A 19,113-nucleotide genomic window follows, 5' to 3' on the forward strand; every position below is an offset into this window, starting at 1 on the left:
CTCCTTCCTCTGAATGGTTTGCTGATGATGGCTGGGGATATCACTGAGGCTGATAAGGGGTTCATATGTAACCATTAACAACTGACATTGCAGAAGTGTGAATCATGTTCATCAAGCTAACATCAGTGTTAATTATGTGGAGGTAGGTGGTATAGTGGAAAGAGTACTGAACTTGGAGCCAGAATTCAATCCTAGCTGTAGGACTTTGGACAAGGCACTTAACCACTCTCACCCTTGGCTTCTTCATCTGTAAAATAATAGCACTTCACAGGGTGATTGTGAGAATCAACTGAATTAATATACCTAAAGTGTTTTACAAACTTTGAAGTGCTCTATGTCTCTGGACTTATTTTTATTATTATTCTACCTCTATTTACCCCCACTGTTTACCAGGCCTGTATCCTGATGAGAGCAGGGACCAGGGTGGCATGTGGGACTCTGGATTTTTTTCCTCAGTAGAGCAAGACTGGAAGCAGAGACCAGACTGGAGGCAGACAAAGAGAAATAAATCCTAAGTAACAGGCTATAAACTGTAGCGGGGTCAGAGCTGTGGCAGCAGGCCAGATTATGGAGACCCAGAAAACTTGTGTGCCAAAGCCGATGTACTGGAGACATCGAAGCCTCTGTTTGGGTGTATCATATTAAAGGCCCACCCTAAAGCATCTCTCCTGTTATTAATTAAGTCCTTTAATTTTATATCCCAATATTATTGGTCAATGTCTGGCTCTTAAAATTCTATTGACCTTTTTCTTTCTTTATTCTTCCAACACCAGATTAGGGAAATGTTTCTGCTAATATCAATGACACTGAGTCAACATGACTTGTTATCTGAAAATTGCATCCCAGTGAAAATTAGGGCATGCTTCCTCAAGAAGGCTGCCTTCCAGAAACAGAAGCTCTGGTACCTCAGTGACCCTGAGCAAGTTACACAATATCTCTTCCCCCTGCACCTCGGTTTCCACATCTGCAAAATGGAAATATCATATTTCCTTAAATAATTTTGCTTATTTTTTTTTGGCAAGGGGAAGAAGACAAATAATTTATGTTTAAAATAAGAATTATTCCAAATCTAGACTAACTAGGGGAAAGAAAGGGATAGTTGAAAGCATAGTCCTTGATTCTAGATTACAGACCCAAAAGTCTTGATATTCTGCAGCTACAGACAAATGTGGTATACTCTGTCCTAAGGTCTGTGGAAATTCACTGCCTTCCCCTTGGCCTGACATGACTAAAAAGTCAAGTCACTGCATTTTCAACTGTGCACGCTAGAATTAAACCCTCCAAGAGAACAGTGGTCATTTCAAAGTAGTCTCCTCGGGGGCCGTGCACATATTCCAGCAATGCTGACAGTGTTCAAACTATTCCTGGACTCTTCTGGAATTGCCATCAAGGCTCACAGCACATTCTTTTAAATATCCCTATTGGTAAAAAAAAAAAAATACTACTCCTCTTTTGGATGGATTTGACTTTTGGAAATAGCCAAAAGTCATTCAGAGCCAGCCTAGTCTGGTGACCCAAAATGGGATTGAGCAATGTAACATCTAGAGATGGAGTTAAACAGAAATGCTTTATGATGGGCACTCAAGAAAATGAAAAGGGGTGATCCTTTCTGGGGTCTAAAACTAAGGGAGCCTATAAAGTGATGTGAGCAGGAACCACACAAAAACTGAAGAGGAAGCTCTAGAAATGTCTGTGACCCCTTTGAATGAAGTTGAATGAAGGAGGAGGGATAAGGCTGATACAGACATTTGGGGGACACATCAGCTATCCCTTTGTCTGACTCCTCTGACTAACAGTGGGATTTCAGTCCAGTTGCATATTCCTGGCTCAGAACCTGAGCAAGTGCAAGGAAGATGCTCATTTTCGGAATTAGTCAAAATCTGTCACTAGAGCGATTCAAACACAGACTTCATGAACCCCTATCAGGGATACTGTTATCAGGCAGGTAGTTGAAGTAGGTGATCTCTGGGGTCCCTTCCAACTGAGATTCTGTGATCTGCCACCTAGTACCCTCCTCATTTTTGGTCCATGCTTCCATCTATACCTCTCCTATGAGCTATTTCCTTCATCTGTGTGCTGTGGAGTGATCTGGATTGAACCTGTCTTTCCCCTCCCCATCAAACCCCTCCTCCCTCTGGAGGTAGCTTCACCCACCCTCAGACCCTCTGGGAGAAAAAGCTAGCAAGTCTACCATTACTGACTTCATTGGGATTTTTTACTTGCCCCCGATCACCTACTAAAAATAAAAACTTCGAACCTAACCTTTCTGAGTAAAAAGAAGCCCAGGACCTCTCAGCTCTAACTTAGCCTCATTGCTGCTTTTTTCAAATTCTCATCCACTATCTCCAAACCCTTGTTGCTTCAAGTGGAAAAAACTTTAAGTTTTTCACTTGAATCCAGGAGAGATAAACTGAGTCCTCAGAGACAGGAGGGCAGTTCTGTCATACAAATGCAAATATATGGCTTTGGCCCATTCCACCCTTCTCTTACTGAGGTCAGAAGCTCCTCTTGGCCAAGGTTTGTCAACTCTCCCGAATTTCCTGGGCATCTCCTGCATTTATACTATAGGAAGAACACTGCCTGAGGCGTTTACTAGATGTGTAACCCTGGGCAAGTCTTGTACCGTCTTTGAGCTTCCTCATCTGTAAAATGAGATGGGGAGGATTAGGTGATCTCCACCATCCAGCCCTATGTCTCTGGTCTCTGTAACCTCTCTGGCTCCTGGACATTAAGTATTGTTCCTTCTGATAAACCAAGGAGCAGAGGAAGTGGCCAGAGCTTCTCCCAGAGCTAGGATGTACATGGTCCTTCTAGCCCCTGCTTCCCTATAGCCCTGTGGTTTGTACAAAAGGGAGTGAGCCGAGGGCCGGGCCCTAAACGGTCGGGAGAGTCCATGCTTGAGGGTTTGGCTGCTGTGTTTGCGGTGATGGCTGCCCTTTTAGAGTGGACACCTCCCTCCCGTGTGCTGTAATGTGCTGGTGTACAAACCATACTGCACCCTCCCAGAAAGGGAAAGACAAGAAGAAATCTAAGCATGATAGCCTTCAGGAACTCAGGAAGCACCAGAAGGAAATTGAATTTGAGCAAAAGCTTTATAAGGAGAAGGAAGAGATGCTGGAAAAGGAAAAACAACTGAAGATCAACCGGCTGGCCCAGGAGGTACATGTCTTGCTTTTTGGTGCTGAGCTAGCCCTTCTAGGGACTAAATTCCTGCCCCTCCCCCAGAGCCCAGGTCTGAGGCTATCCCTCCTTGGAGTTGGTCTAGTACAGGGGTGGGAACCTGTGGCCACACATAGCCCTCTGGGTCATCAAGTGCAGCCCTTTGACTGAATCCAAACTTTGCAGAACAATTACATTTGGATTCAGTCAAAGGGCGGCACTTAACAATCTAGACAGCCACATGTGGCCTCGAGGCCACAGATGCCCCACCGCTGGTCTAGGATTTGTTCCCTAAACCATTCCCAGAATATAAGTCTAGCTACTAGTCTTAGCACCTTCCCCTTCTGACTAGAATATAGATCTGAGGTTATCCCACACCTGGCCAAGGTGTAGGCCTGAGGTTAGCCCCCCCCCCACTTAGGCATGCCAAAGTAGAGTTACATAGCAAATAACCCTTTTCTAGATGGGGTCTAGTGATCTTACTCCCCTGGCTCCTGAAAATAATACCACCCTGCTTCTTATTAACAGTTCTGGGAACTAAAATGCCAAAGTAAAGTGGAAAGAGCCCTGGATTTGGAGTCAAAGGGACTGTGTTCAAATCCTGACTCTTCTGCCTACTTACTTTGTGACTTTGGGTATATCATTTCTCTGGTCCTCATTATCCTCATCTGTAAAGTGAACAGCTTAGACCAGATGGTCTAAAGAGTCCCTTTCACCTCTAAATCTGTGGTTCTATGATCCCATGAGAGATCCTATGAGAGAACACAGTTCCAAGCAGTCTCTGTTCCCTGGAGGCCTTTTGAGAACCTAGTTCTTTGTGACTTAGAGCCGCATGTGGTTGGAAGGGGTGTATTTACAATCTTTGTGTGGTGGTCCCATGGCCCAGGTATCAGAGACTGAGCGAGAAGACCTGGAGGAATCAGAAAAGATTCAATACTGGGTGGAAAGGCTTTGTCAGACCCGCTTAGAACAGATCTCCTCTGTGGACAACGAGCTTTCAGAGGTAACAGGCCACTCTGTTCCGCATGCCGTGCTGGACACCCTTGCCTTCTGTGAACATACACTCGGCTGGCCCACTAGCTTCCCGTTCTCCTTCCTAGGGCTAGCCCCATTATAGCAGTAGTGCTGGAATGTTGCTCCCAGATCCGTGGGAGCATCTCCTCTCCCGGCTACCTATAGCCCCTTTCTCTCACCCAATCTCTGCTTACTGATAAAGTGCAAAGGAGCAGATGGACCAGGGTTAGCCCTCCCTCCCAGGGCTAATGGCATTTTCTATGGGGGCCATCGCCTTGCTCTGAAGGAGTAAAGCTATAATGGTGGAATTTTAGTCATTGGCAGCAGACTGAGATGAAGCAAAGGCAATTAGAAGGGAAGACTTTCTAAAACCCATCTGATTATCATATGTTGGCAGCTAAATGTCCTCTAAATCCCTTCCAGCTCTGAAGTCAGTCCTATGATGCTGGTCCACAGATTTAAGTTGGTCCAGCCCTTTTCTCATGAGAAACAGTTCTGCCATTCTTCTGAAGTCCAGTGGCTCACAGCCCCAGAAAGGATCCTTTTTGAAACCTCAAATGACTGCAAGAGAACAAATTAAATTGGGTTCTAGCTACCCAAAGCCTCCACGGTCCTATGTCAACACTAGTCAGTTCTGTTATCCCAGCTCTGCTAAGTTCCTTTCTTAGAAGCAAGCTACTTTCTCCTGCTGGTGAGTCTGTAGCCAAGCTCTAAATGACCATTTGGAGATGCTCCCCCAATACACACCCTAATTTCTTAAGTACCAGTTATATTTCAGCCACCACTTAACCACAGTGGCTGTTCTGCCCAAACGTCCCAGGAACAGCAGAAGTTCTAGGGCTACTGAGGCATTGACAGTGATCTGAGCAATATTGGTCCCATCAGTGCATGGTCTCTCCACCATCACAGGATTGGTGCTGCCTCCCTGGGGGCTATAGCAATGGCCTACGTCTCAACCATGACCTTGCAGAGCTGCAGGATACATAACTCCCAGGGCTGTGAGGCGGTCCATACTACCTGTGCCCACGTCAGTGTGGACACGGAGCATTAGCAGGCAGCGGTTACAACACACACACCTGCCACGCATCCTAATTGCCTTTGGAAATCATCCTGGTCATAGTCTTGGAGCTGCTAGCAGACAGAGTACCAGGCTTAGCCACAAATCCCTTGCTGGGGGCAGCTAATGCAATTTCCCACCTCGAATGGCCATGTGGTATCACTCTGTAATCACTAGAATCTGGATCTGATATCCACTACCAGAAACATATGCCATGCTTGAGTTAATTTAGTGAAGACTGTTCTGTAGAAGATGGCAAGGCCTACTGTGTGATCCCTAGGATGCTGATTTGAGTTTTTGTCCCCAGAAACACTGATATTCTAGCTAGATATCATCATCTGATCTGGGCGGGGCAAGTCCCTGCCATATCTCCCTGTTAAACTACACTGGGACTGAGAAAACCCCTCCGTGATTTTTCATTCCGCCAGATGACCACCAGTCCCCCGTCTTCGGTGACGCTCCTGGCCCCACCCCTGCGACGCTTCGCTGGTGGCCTACACCTCCATACCACTGATCTTGATGACATTCCCCTGGACATGTTCTATTATCCTCCCAAGCGCCCAGCCCCTCTACCGCTGCCTTCAGCGCTGCCTGTGATGCCCCACCCCCCAACCCCTAACCTGCCTTCCAAGGTCTCAGCACCCCCTGTCATTGTACCAGCTGGCCAGGCGTCCTCATCTTCCACTTGGGTGCGTCGCCCACCACCCCCCCTCCCTCCTCCTCCATCAGTTCCCACTCTGGACCTCAACCTATCCCGCTCACTGCCTTCTGCCTTGGAAGAGGCCCTGGTTAACCATGGTCTCCATTCTGGAGATTCAACTGAACCGGTGGAGGACTGGGAGCTAAAGAATTATAGTGGGAGGCCTGTGAGCTCCCCCCTCCCTGAACGAAGCTTCCCTCCAACTCCAAAGGTACACACTACACTTAGCATGGCATGCCTGGGAGACTGACTCTTGGCATTTCTCCTTTAGAGTACCTCTGAAAAGTCAAGAGAGGAAGATAGTGCCTTTTGTTTTCTTAAAGCACTCATAGTATCCGTATGTTGCTGTGTGCATGTTGCATGTTTATAATATGTACTGAGTGTGATGGGCTAATTCATCCTGGCAAGTTGTCATTCACTCCTCTCCCTGTGATTCTTGGAAGGGGCAGGCTGGTGTGGGCCGCTAACGTTTGGCACTTAACTTCAAGGCCATATTAACTAAGAGACAAAGCTTTATGGCCAATGTCAGCTACTTGTCACAGTCCAACAAGCTGTAAATATGGGAAACCACTCCCCAGTAAAAACAAAATACATAAAAACGAGTCTTAACCCTTCAAAGGATTAAGGTGGCTGAATTCCAGTATTAATACTAGAATTACATAGCTGGAAATATATTCCCCAAAAGTTTCTGGTTAATTCCCAGCCTTTGAATTCTTATTCAAAGGAAACTTTACTTGTGTGACCTTGGGAAAGTCACTTACCTCTGGGGGCTTCAGAGTGCCCATCTGTAAAATGAAGGGATTGGGTTAGGTCAGTGGTTCTTAATCTTTTCAAGCACCAGGACTCTTCCTTAATGCCAAATTCCACAAACCTCTCACAATGTAGTATTAGCATCTGGGAAAACACATGACAAAATCTCAATGTATAGATGTCTTGTAATAATTCAATAGACCAGGAATTACTAATCTTCTTTGTTTATTAGATTTCATTGGTAGCTTATGGACCCCTTATCACAATAATAAAATAAAATGAAATATATAAGATTACAAAGAAAATCAGTTAAATTGAAATACAGCTACCAAAATGTATTTTTTAAAAGTTTATGGACCCCAGGTTAGGAATACCTGCAATAAAATGAGCTGCAGGTTGGGAACTGTTGGACTAGATTCTTGGAGTCATATTCTGATGGAAAGAGATCCTTGTGGGCTCTCATCTTATTATTCATGTGGTTTTATATTTTTATTTATTTTATTAAACATTTCCCAATTGCATTTCAATCTGATTCAACCCCATTGGTATCTCTGGACTAGAGGCTAACTAAAGCCCTTTCCACCTCTAATATCCAGTAATTTTGAAATTTTCAAAATGAGTACCACAGATTCAAAGATTTCTTTTTTTAAGTCTGGGGGTGGTGGTGAATATGTTACATTTCTTAGAGAATAAGAGATAGTCAACTTGATTCTTTCAGTCATTCCTGAACCACTTTTGGCAAGCCAGATCCCTAGGGCAAAGACAAATAAATCTTCCAACTCATCCTAGAAGAAATTAAATGGCTCTCTGAGGTGCTCTCTGTGGCCTAATATCAGACCTGCCTTTACCAGCTAAGGGAAGGGGCTTCTTTTAGAGGTGTGTAGCAGCAACTTGTGGAAAGTTTTTAATTGATCCCTCCCTGCATGAATTTGGGTCCCTGCATGATCTGGATGATGATGATGATGATGATGATGGATGGCTGGAGGGAAGGATGAGGGTTGGTAGGCACACCATGTGTGGGACAAGCAGGAGCCAGTTAAGACAACACTGCTCTCAGGCAAATGACTCTAGACCTGCTCTTGCACAGCTCCCATGCTGGTGGGTAAGGATATGAGCCTGGAAGTCACAGCCCTAGGCTCTATACCCAAAGCAAGGCCAGGTAGAATTTTCTGGAAGGGTGGATTCAAGTGTGGCGTGGAGGGACAGATGCCTCCCCCCACTTTGAGGGTTGTCCTCATCCTTAACATGTTGTCAGAATAAGCAGGAGAGCTGCCCGCGTCAGATACAGCAGCGCCAATAGGAATGGTGATGTTCATATAGCAAGAGAGGATCAAAGTGACGCATTTATCCAAAGTCTTTAGGAGGATCTGTGCAGCCAGGTTGAATGTAGCAGAAACAGTCAAAAAATTGAGACCTTGGAGGGACCTTGGGTTTGATCTTAGAAATCACATAGTTCAATCTTCATTTTGTTGATCGAGGAAGCTGAGGCCCAGAGCATTGAGGTCACTTTGCCAAGGTCACACTTGGGCAGGAAAGGCAGAGCTGGGATTCTGACCCAGGTCCTGGAGCCCCAAATTGAGTTCACTTTACTACGATGACTGGGGAGTCAGGAGACTTAGGTTCCATCCTGGTTCTCCCACTAATTTGTATGACCTTGAGCGAGTCCCCTCCCTTTTCCATGCCTCAGTTTCCTCTACTGTCAAATGAAAAGGTTGGATCAGATTCATTCGTTCATTCAGCAAGCATGTATGAAGTAAAAAGTTCTCTATCCACTGAGCCAAGTAGCCTTTGTAAACAGCATTCAGGGATGAAAGACTTGCTTGATTCTAAGGCCTCAAGCATGAAGAGCAAATGGAGTTGCCAGGAGTAGAACCTAGGACCTCACATATGCAAAACAATACAAGATGCTTGTCGTAGAGGATAGAGAGCTGGTCTTTGGAGTCAGAAGGGCCTGGGTTCAAGTCTCCACCTCTGACACATACTGGCTGTGCAACCTTGGGCAAGTCACTTAACTCCCAGGGCCCTAGGCCACTCTCTAAGGTTACAAATTGCTCAACAGTTGTTAACCTGCATTGGCAGAAGAAATTTCCTCACTTGGAATTCTTCAAAGTCACAGGTGTTAGAGGTGGGGAGAAAAAAAAGAAAAGAAAGGTGTCCAAGGCACCATACAGGGCCCTAGAGATGCAAAGACAAAAATGAAACAATTTCTGTCCTCGTGCAGGCACGTGACCACACTGTGTTATGGCTTTAATACTCTAACATGTTTTCAACGAATCTCACTGAGCAAGGCTTCACGTCCCCAGAGAAACGTGTCTGAGTGATAGGAAGCCCTCCTCCCAAAGGCCTTGACTTTGGGGCTTCTCATCAGGACTCAGAGAAGCTTAACAAGCTTCTGGTATTAGAATCTCTGAAAGGCTGATAAACAGTCTCACTGTTTAAGTAGCTGGAAATGATTTTTTGGAGGGGGGAGATTGTTATACAGATTAAGAACAAAGGGTGATAGATGAGTTGGGCTCCATGCATATCTTCACTTTGGCCAAGAGCAAAGCTGTCTGCTGAGCCTTATGAGCCCTAGATATAGTCACTATGCCCTCAGGCTCAGGGTGCTGTGGATGGGCAATGGGCAGCCCAGCCAGAGAGCCCCTTAGCAGAGCTGTTGCCACCTGGACCATCTGCCTAATATTATATGCCTCCCATTGGGCATTTTTGTCAAAGCCTGACTTGTCACATTTTGCTCTATACCCCGTCTGTGGCTGGCGTCTCCCACAGGGAGATTTCCTCCATCCATAATCCTGAACTGCCCCAGGAATGTCTTTTTATGCATTATACTCCCCCAGCCCTTTTGGTCCCATCAGCAAACAAGCAGTGACCATATTGGTGAAGTCCTGCAAAGGTTATCTGAGTAGAGGAGTCCAGGAGTGCCCCGTAAGGCTTCTTTGGAATAGCCCCATATCCTCTCCCTTTATATTCTTACCCTGGGAGCTAAAAGCCCATTTAGGGATCAGTCTCCTGGTTGTAGTTCCTACCCATGTGATGGTGGGCAAGTCACTTCAACATTCTGGGCCTCAGTGTCCTCATCTAAGCAACGGGAGAGAGCGGCACTAGAGCACCACTAAAGAGAAACATTGAGGTAATGGAAATAGTACTAGACCTAGAGTCAGAAGATCTGGTTCAAACTCTCCCTCTGACACTATGTGATTCTAAGCCTCAGTTTTCTCACCTATAAAATGGGAATAATACTTGTGCCATCTAACTCACAGGAATGGTGTAAGGGTACTAAGACAATACAATAGAAGACCAGTGCCCTAAATTTGGAGTTGGAAGACCTGGGTCCAAATCCTGGCTCTGCCATTGATGACTCCTGCGATCCTGAGCAGGTCACATCAGCAACAGACTTGGAAATTAGGAAGACCCGGATTCAAATCCTGCCAAAAATATTTACCAGCTGTATCAGCCTGGGCAAATCATTTAAGTTCTTTGTGCCTCAGTTTTCCCATCTTTAAAATGAGGGGCTTAGATTTGATGGCTTCTAAGATTTCTTCCAGCTCTAAAGCTATGGGCCCTCAGTTCTCTTGTCTGCAAAACATTAGGTAAAAACTATATGCCAGTAATTAATTATTAATTAATAATATTATAAGTATACTGCACTTATTAATAATAAATTAATGATGTAAGTATAATATACTTATTAATAATACATTAATAATATTGTGTTTGCTAATGTCCCTTCTGTGATCCTCAGTGCCAGTAAGGGTAATAACTTTCCCAAGAAAGTTATTCTTGCCACAGCGGAGTAGAGGGGCCTTTCAGGGTACCCTCTTCAGGGGTAGGATTAGACTGGAGCTCAGCAGAGAACAGTCAACCACTGAAAAGGTGGCATTCAGCTCTGAAGATCCTCCCAGTAGCTTTGAACTCCCATCAAGACGTACTAAATGTGGCCTCTTTGAGGTCACCTTTGTACCTCTCTCTGTGCTATAAGAGTCTAGCCTCCAAGGGTAAGCAGGAGCAGTGACCTGGACTAGCTCTGTGGGTATGCATGGGCATAGAAGAGATGCCATCAGTGCTGTGAATGGGCCAGGCTGCCCCTGCAGCCACCAAGTGAGACTCTCTCTTGAATTGACCCCTCCTAGCTACTTTGTCCAAGTCCGATGCCCCCAAGAGGCCCCGGTGTGTCCACCATCTCCAAACCCGTCATGATTCCTTATGACTTCAACTTCGTTGGCAGGCCAGTGGTCAGATCCGAGGTCTTGGTAAGCCCCTTCAGTTCCCTATGTGGGCTGTACCCTCTGATCCAGGTCCTGAGATGCAGGCCACTGTCCTGCAGATGAAAAGAAGGCTCTGTTACTGTGGTGGGAAGGTTATAGCCCAATTCCAGGGAAAACCAGCCTATATGACCCACCATGATGGCCAGGAGCCATCACTCCCAAGTCCTGTGTGTGTGAGGATATGTTGGTGTGATGAGACCCGCTGTATGTTTCACGTGTTTGAAGATCAGTCCACTAAGCTTACATTGGGAACAGTCTCCTCTGTTAGCGATTCTAAATAATCAGAATCCTGACCTTGCCAGGGAAATGCTTACCTTAGTACTTAAAGAATCCGTGATTTTATTGATGTGAGTCCCTCCACTGATACAGGTCATGACTTGTCCACTTGAGTTAGATGATTTTCATGAGCTGCCATAGCCAAAAAAAAAAAATCTAACAAAAATAATCTTCATCACCAGGTAGACAACCCTTCGGCAGTGGCTTCTCTGAACTTATCTGAGTTGGTCCTTGGACAGTAGACATATGATCTATCACCAGGCCCATGATCAAAGCCTTTTTCATCTTGGTGCTATCCACTAGAGCCTTCCTTTTGCTGGCATAGTCATCCAGAATCTTGGCCCCTCTCCCCACCTTAAAAAGGCATCACTTTAGTGGCTGTCCAGAGAAATGCTTCAAGCAAATTTACTTCCTCTGTTCAATTTAACTTCACCAGTTCTGGGGGTCCCATGAAGACTGCAAACTCATTGAGGGCAGGGAGTATTTTGCTTTTGTCTTTTTATCTCCAATGCCCAGCACAGTGCCTGGGCCATAGTAAAATCTCAGTAAATGCTTGTTGAATGATGAAAGCCTGGATGTAGGTGCACCAGAGAGATAAGAGAGTACAGATGTACCTTGTGATCCTCCACCCCACTCCATCAGTGGTGGCCAGGGAACTGGGATCCCACTCACAGCAGCATTTATATGCCCCTGGTCTTAAATGGTTGTCCTACGTGTAGAATCACCCTACCCATGTGTATCATACATCTACAATCCTCCAGCCCCATGCGTATAGTGTATCGACTGGTTACTTACCCACTCAGTCTAATAAGATCAGTGAAAGCATTTTCTGCTTAACTTTCAAAGAAACCATACCCAAATGTCAGGAAAGGTTATGTATCATCACTTAGATTATTTTTGGTTTTAATTGTAGTATCAGCTTCCAGAGGAGAAAAGTTCACTCAGTACATGATAGCTTTTTTTTTTTAAACATAAGCCTCATGTTTGGCAATTAATTTAGTGATATCTCCTTCTTTTACTTACATAACTTTGGGCAGCTTTTGTGGATTAACACAAATCAGAGCCTGTAGCAAATCAGTCTAACCACAAAAGAAATCAGGCTTTGAACAAAGTAAGAAAATTGCCTTTAGGAGTGGTTGTGCCCTTGGCCAGGACCAGGAACCTCAGCAAAAGCTGTTGGGAGGAGGGGCTGCCCCTGAGCTAGGCCACACCCAGAAGGGTTGGGGAGTGGGCATCTGACACTAGGGGACAGGAAGGCCTTTATTTACACACTCACCAGTGGAGAGGGCCAAGTGGTTAACATCCAATTTGGCAATGTTCTTTTCTTTGGCAGCCGCAGGAGATGCTGAAGAGGATGGTGGTTTACCAGTCACCGTTCAGAAAAGTAAAAAAGCTCTACGTTTTCTTCTTCTTTCCCCAAGTGTTGCCTATCTTTCTGTCCAGATGGGATAGTCCTGAGCTATCCTAAATGCCCACTAATAAGGACCATTGGGATTCCCATGGCAGTCTTGGTCTGGCAGCCAAGATGCATTGGAGCCTCTTAGCAAAGGCTAGAGACCTCAATGTTCATTTCTTGTGAATGGTGGGAGACCCACAGCTATGGACGATATGGGGACAGGGAAGGAATACAATATATAGGCATGGGGGCGTGGAGAAAATTGACCTGCTGCTTCTGTCAAAGAGAAGGAAGACACAGAATCCCAGGGATTCTGTGATTCTAGTCCAACCTGAATAGGAATTCCTTCTACAATACCCCTAGATACCCCAACCTCCACTTGAGAAACTCACTACCTTGTGAGGAAGCCTAATCCATCTCTGAAGAGGTCTAGTGATTCAGAAATTCTTCCTTAATTTGAGCTCAAATCTGCCTCTGGGGACTGTTCATTCCTGCAGAAGCTCTGTTCTCTGGAGCCAAGTCTAACAGGCCTAATCATTCTTCCATATGACAGGCCACCGAGTACTTGAAAATTATGACCTTCCCCTAAATCTCTTTTTTTACACTAGACAGCTTCAGTTCCCTCAAATGATTTTCATTTTTTTCTGGTTTCTAGTTTCCTAGCTATCCTGCATGCCCTCTTCTGGAAGCAATCCAATCTGTCATTCATTACTAAAATACTCAGACAACTGAATACAATACTCCAGATAAGGTCTGATAACATGGCCTTCATCTCCTTTGTTTGGACACTGTCTCTGAGACTTCAGCCCCCATACCACTCAGGGCCTCACTCCGGGCTCTGCCCACAGACAGGACATCTCCTGACTTGGCATCCCCCACCAGCTTGGCAACCACTTCATGCATGCTAATATTACATTAGTTCAGGGGAGGGAGCAGGTTGCTATGTCTCACTGTTGACTTGTACTGAGCTTGTACTCCACCAGAACCCCCAGATCTTTTTCACAAGAACTATGAACTTGTGCTGTGGATGTTTCTAACCCAACCGTAGAGCTTTGCATTTATCTAAAGTATTTCTCCTTGGGAAATAGTTGGATTCTTGGTTGTTTCTTTCCTCAGTGAGCTCTTGCTGAGAGGCATCACCATCATTCCTTGCTATGAGTGAAGGAAGGTTGGGATTTTGTTGTTTGTGACCTGATCATCAGCTCTCCCTAATATGGCTTGAGCCCAATTGGCGGTGTCCACCTGTGATCCAGCTCTGACCTTGATGCTCAGAGACAGATAGCTGCTCTCAGAATCAGGACCTGATGTTTATCATCCTGAAACCAGAAGACCAATCTTGGGGCCATAACTTTTCCCTCATAGCCACTGAGTGAGGCAGGAGGAAATGAGTTGTTTAAAAGAGAGTCATGGACACTGATGGGTAATATGAGGAAAAGAAATTCTGAAGCCAGGTAAATACACAAAATGAAATGAGCCAATGAAACAATTATTGGTTGACTACTATGTGAAGGAGGTAACAGGAGTGTTATGAATGGGCTGCCCCTGTAGCCATCCAGAGTTGACTCAAATTGTCATCAAATTGACCAAAAATATGAATAGATGTTGATTAAACAGAATGTCTCACTTCATCAATCAAAGAAGCATCTCTTTTTGAAATGAAAGGCAAACCTCCCAGGAGTTCTCTGTATCCCTTTGAAAAACCTTTTTGGAGACCGAGAACATTTGTGTATGTATGTTCACACATCCACACACTAAAACTGGGCTACCATCAGTCTACATTGTCACAGACTCAACTCAACTGTGAAAGGCTTTGTGGATTCCTAGTAAATAGGACAGTTCTTTCCTTGCACTGAATTATGAGAAAGAATAGAGGTATTCCCCTCCCCTTCCCTTGCTTCCCCTCTCTGATCATAGAATGCCAGAGACCTCACAGACCATCTACTTTAACACTCACTTTACAGATAGGTTCACACAGTCAGTAGCAGAGCCAAGACAAGAATCCAGGTCTCCAAACTTCCAGTCCAGGGCCACACCTCTCTGCTGCTAAATCTGACATTAGATTTATGGATGATTCTATGGGGCCGTGCTTTCTCAATTACACCACATGCTTCCACTTGGATGTCTGTTTGCACATCAGCTCTTCTTCTGGCCTCATTTATTTCTAAACCCAGACACCTGTTGCCTGTTTGGTCAGCAGCCATAATTGCCAGCACCCAGTGATTCCTCCCCATAGGCTTTTTAGTCCTCTGCTGAGGTGTTTATCCCTTCCTTCTTGATCCTCTCTCCCATCAAGTCAGCCTCAACTCCTTCCAGAGACCTCAACACCGATAAGTTTCACCCCCTTAAGAAATAGGCTAGCCCCAGGTTAGGACAATTTTTTTCTTCTCTATTTTCTGTATGGGAGGAATGGGATCTGGACTGGTGCGTTTATGTGTTTTCATTGAGGTATATGATTCATTTTCCCCAAAGGCTTCAGACCCATTTTCTCCAAGGCAGCTTTGCTATGCAATGGCAGCACCCCAGGAAACCAAGCCTTTCTCCCATATTAGAACATAAGAGTAGAGAGGAGATGATGTGATCTCCTTCTGTCATGGACTTCTCCCTCTCACACCATTCTAGAGTCTTAACCATGATCTCATCTGAAATCAGCCAGATTAGGACCACTGGAAACACCCAATGGACTGGCAGAAATCAAAACAAATGAGGCTTTGAACCAATAAGAAATGTTTGTATTTAGTAAATATAGATGGTCCATCTTTGTCTCACAGTGCACCATGTGTGCTATCATCTGTTGCCTCCTCAGTACATGACTGGACCCCTCCCCTTCTGATAATTCATGCCTCTGATGATGTCTTCCATCCCACTCTCTTCTATAAACATCATTGGTGACATGTGATCGCCTGCTTTGGATTACTTGCAACGTACATTAAGTGACATTTTATACTCCACCAGTCTCTGATGTGGCTGTTTCCTCCAACAGTGCGATCACTATCCACCCAGGTTGGCCCATCTTGTACAGTTCTCATCCATGTCTTCCCATAAGTTCATCCCCGGGAGACTACCCAGTGTCCAGGGGCATGGGGTGGTAAGGCTTTCAAGTTTTCTTGGCATCACTAAGATAACAATGAAGTCCATGTTCTATTCATCAGCTATCCATCGCTCTTGCCAAGTGGCTAGCTCATCTTTTATTCAGTCATGCATTTCATGTAATTTATAACCCCTTAAAATGCACTTATGCCTTTATATTACATTTCCCTGTGTATGTATCATATTTATCCTGGTTATTGTCCTTTATCCTGGTCGTTGTCCTTCCATCTCAAAGAGGACCAAATCCTAGTTATCCTATTTCCTCCCTTGACTAAGCTCCATGAAAGCAGGGATTATCAAAATTCTATGTCTTCTATTCCAGACAAACTGCTCTTAATAAATGTTTGTTCAACTTAATTCAATTGAATACATACTATTCTCAGGCTGGGTCCTGTGTTCTTTTTCCTTAGCCGAGAGAGTATTCCCCCAAGGATCTGTCCCTAGGAAGTCTTTCTCCATGAAGTGGTTCTATTTATCAGAAAACATCTTATAAAAACGACTAGCCATTAGGATGTTTGTTTACTTGACAGACGTTCACTGAGTGTCTATGATGTGCACAGTCCGGTCAGGGATCCAGATCTTTATGAATAACACCGGGTACCTCCCCTGGTGGAGCTATAGTCTCATAGGTGGAGAGATAACTATAATAGGAGCTAGTAGTCTTTACTGCCCCTATGATAAAGACCTTAAAGTGCTTAACTTTCTTAGTAACCTGAGTTCAGTGCTCAGGACTCTCCAAGATTGAGAAGCCTTCCAGAGCCAAAGGAATGAGTCTCTAACAGTAGTATTTAACTCTGTGATGTACTTTGGGGGAAAGTATCTTTGAGCAAGAGGGTCTTCCTGGTATCCTTTACATCAGAGTTGTCAAACACAAGACTCCAAAACTACCTATGGCTGACAACATTCTCCAGTGAGGCCAGAACCAGATTAAAATGCAATGGGAAAATATTTTTAAAATAAATAAAAATACAAATAAAACCTAGGTAACATTACATTTTAAAAATTAAGTCTGTGCAGCCAGCAGGGATCCTTATGCATGGATTTTCTGTTTGAGTCTGATGTCACTGCTTTAAATCATGTTCCTCATTAGGGTATGCTATTTTCCTGGTCCATCTCCTCTCCCCCAACTTATAGTCAGGTTGGAGCTGCTCTGCCTGTGAGGCAGATAAAACTCGCCTTCTCCCTCCCCTTTAGGTCCAGGCCTCTCTGCTTTGTGCTTGATTCTGCCTGCCTTCTTCCCCACCGCATGGCCTGTGCATCCTTTTCTCATTCTCCTTCCATCACTGAGTTTGCTTCATTGTACTTGGAGCTCAGTCTGCTCTGAATTCCACACTCTGTGAGAAATGATATGCCCCCTAAATTCCTCTCTTTTCTCCAGGATTTCAGGAAATATGAGGAAGACTTTAACCCCTATTCCATGGTAAGAAACAGATGCCCTTGGCTTCCCTGAGAGGTTGGAGGGAGGGAGGAGGAGAGATGAGTAAGAAGGGTCAGCCCAAGTTTGAGGTGATTCACAAGGGCTGCTGAAATTGAGCCAGAGTGATGCATGTGCTCCCTGGAAAGGTCAGGTAGGAATGTGAAGGTAAGGTCTGTGTGCAATGCCTGCCAGAGAGAGCCCCGAACCTGGAAAGCACTCATATCCCATATTCAATGCTCGCAGTCCAGCTGGTGTGCATGGAGATACACAGTTTGTAATCTGAATGATCTTGTATATGTAACTGCCTCGGGAGGGGTCAAAGGCATCAGTAATGCATTTAATGTGACCCTGGAGTGAAGATCCAGCATCATGACTGAGTACGTTGGAAGTGGGGGAAGGGAGGGGTATATATATGCATGGGTCTTTGAGACATTTGTGGCTTCTTATTCAAGAAACCTCGTGTTCCCTTACCTGAAACTTTCTCTTCTTCATCCAATTTTTCTATTAATATTCAAGGGTCCCATACTGTCTCTCTTTCCAGTTCCTCCCAGAGCAGATCATGGGGAAAGATGTCCGGCTTCTACGAATTAAAAAGGTAATACAGCTACTTGGGTAGGGGTCTCCTCCGCCGTGTCCAAGGGCAACCACATTGTGGCCACCATGCTGCCCCTGAGGCAGAGAGAAACATCTACCTTCCTCTTGCCCAGTTTAGCCATACTTTTCTTGTAAATAGAAGACATGAGTGGCCTCCTAATCTGTCCCCCTCAGTGCCTGCAGACAAATCCTTCCACTCTGTCACCTAAGTAAGGTCATGTCCAATGATGTTACCTTTGGAAGGACAACGCCCCTTCCTGCTGTGGGTGTGTTTCCTCAAGTGTCTCATGGCATGCTTTGTGATGTAGTGAAAGTCCTTTTTGCCCAATCCTTGGGCCATCCAACCGTCCTCATTATTATGGTACAGTATTGAACTGGGACTTCCTTTTACTAGAAGCCACGTGAAGAGGATGAGATGAGTTTTCTCCTCTGGGGTAGCGATGGGGAGGATTAGCTGAGCTCTAGCTTCCTCCCCTCCTTTCCAGTTAAAACCTTAAAGAAGCAGATTAAAAGCCTTCCTGGGACCCTCAGATCTGGGCTGGGTTGGCTCCCCTTCCTTCTTTCTGTTTTCCCATTGTTGTGTTTTTCAACAAGCATTTATTAAGTGCTTACTGTGTGCCCAAAACTGTACTAAGCTCTGTCCTCTGTTCCCTCTTTTGTTTATTTTCCATGCTCTGGCAAGGGCACTGATGACAATCAAAGTTTATCTTGGGCCTCAACAGATAACAAGTAGTAGTATAGTAGCAGCAGCAGCAGCAGCAATAGTAGCAGTAGTAGCAGCAGCAGCAGCAGTAGTAGTAGTAGTAGTAGTAGTAGCAGTAGCAATAGCAATAGTAGTAGTAGTAGCAGCAGTAGTAGTAGTTATATAGCACCTACTATGTGCAGTGCCAGGCGCTGTTCTAAGTGCTTTACAAATGTTATCTTATTTGATCTTCTTACAGTCCAGAACGGAGCTCAAGGTGGGAATCCAGCCTTTGCTCTCCTTGGGCTCTTGGGACCCTTCTGACGCAAGCTGTCTCTATTTCAGGATCCTTGGGGAGGCGGGGTCTCTGGAGGTCCTTGAACCTTTAAACTGTAGAACTGTTTTTTAATAATTATCAGCCCATTTCACCTAGTTATTTTTTCCCATAAAAAAAAAAACCCAAACTCTGAAACACAGAGGGCAGTATGATTGAGTGGCAGGAGCCCTGCTCCAGGAGCAAGGTCCCTCAAAGCTCTGTCACTGACTATGGGAGCTTGGGCAAATCATTTAACTTTTTTTCACAGTTAATATTCAAAGAACGTGCTTGGTCTGGGCAGCCTACCTATTCCATCAACTTCTGCAGTTTGGTATCACCCTGCAGACAGGAGGGTAACGTGAGGGTTTCTCAGAATGTACTAAGTGAAGAAGCGCATAGA

The 19,113-nt window shown here is 45.0% G+C and overlaps 1 protein-coding gene and 1 long non-coding RNA gene across 5 annotated transcripts in view; one reads left to right on the forward strand and one right to left on the reverse strand.

Annotated features, from left to right (window-relative positions):
- Window positions 1–19,113, forward strand: part of USH1C (USH1 protein network component harmonin) — a 65,208-nt gene that overhangs the window by 36,726 nt on the left and 9,369 nt on the right. For 3 of the 4 annotated variants that reach the window (XM_078148938.1, XM_078148940.1, XM_078148939.1), the window contains exons 16-17: window positions 17,083–17,124; window positions 17,663–17,716. In XM_078148938.1, coding sequence (XP_078005064.1) covers window positions 17,083–17,124; window positions 17,663–17,716 — 96 coding nt within the window. Of the gene's footprint in view, window positions 1–3,006; window positions 3,160–4,045; window positions 4,163–5,658; window positions 6,142–10,810; window positions 10,931–12,554; window positions 12,606–17,082; window positions 17,125–17,662; window positions 17,717–19,113 lie in introns of all 4 variants that reach the window. The other variant, XM_078148941.1, reaches the window with a different exon arrangement.
- The window catches only part of LOC110220983 (uncharacterized), a 36,052-nt gene that overhangs the window by 5,040 nt on the left and 11,899 nt on the right, over window positions 1–19,113 (reverse strand). Inside the window, exons 2-3 of the long non-coding RNA XR_013484181.1 lie at window positions 17,593–17,701; window positions 6,692–10,998 (exon numbers count right to left, since the gene is read on the reverse strand). This is a non-coding gene — a long non-coding RNA (uncharacterized LOC110220983). The remainder of the gene's footprint in view (window positions 1–6,691; window positions 10,999–17,592; window positions 17,702–19,113) is intronic.

The sequence above is a fragment of the Phascolarctos cinereus genome, unplaced genomic scaffold (genome assembly GCF_003287225.1).
Source record: "Phascolarctos cinereus isolate Bilbo 61053 unplaced genomic scaffold, phaCin_HiC Scaffold_9;HRSCAF=440, whole genome shotgun sequence".
Classification (NCBI taxonomy): Eukaryota; Metazoa; Chordata; class Mammalia; order Diprotodontia; family Phascolarctidae; genus Phascolarctos; species Phascolarctos cinereus.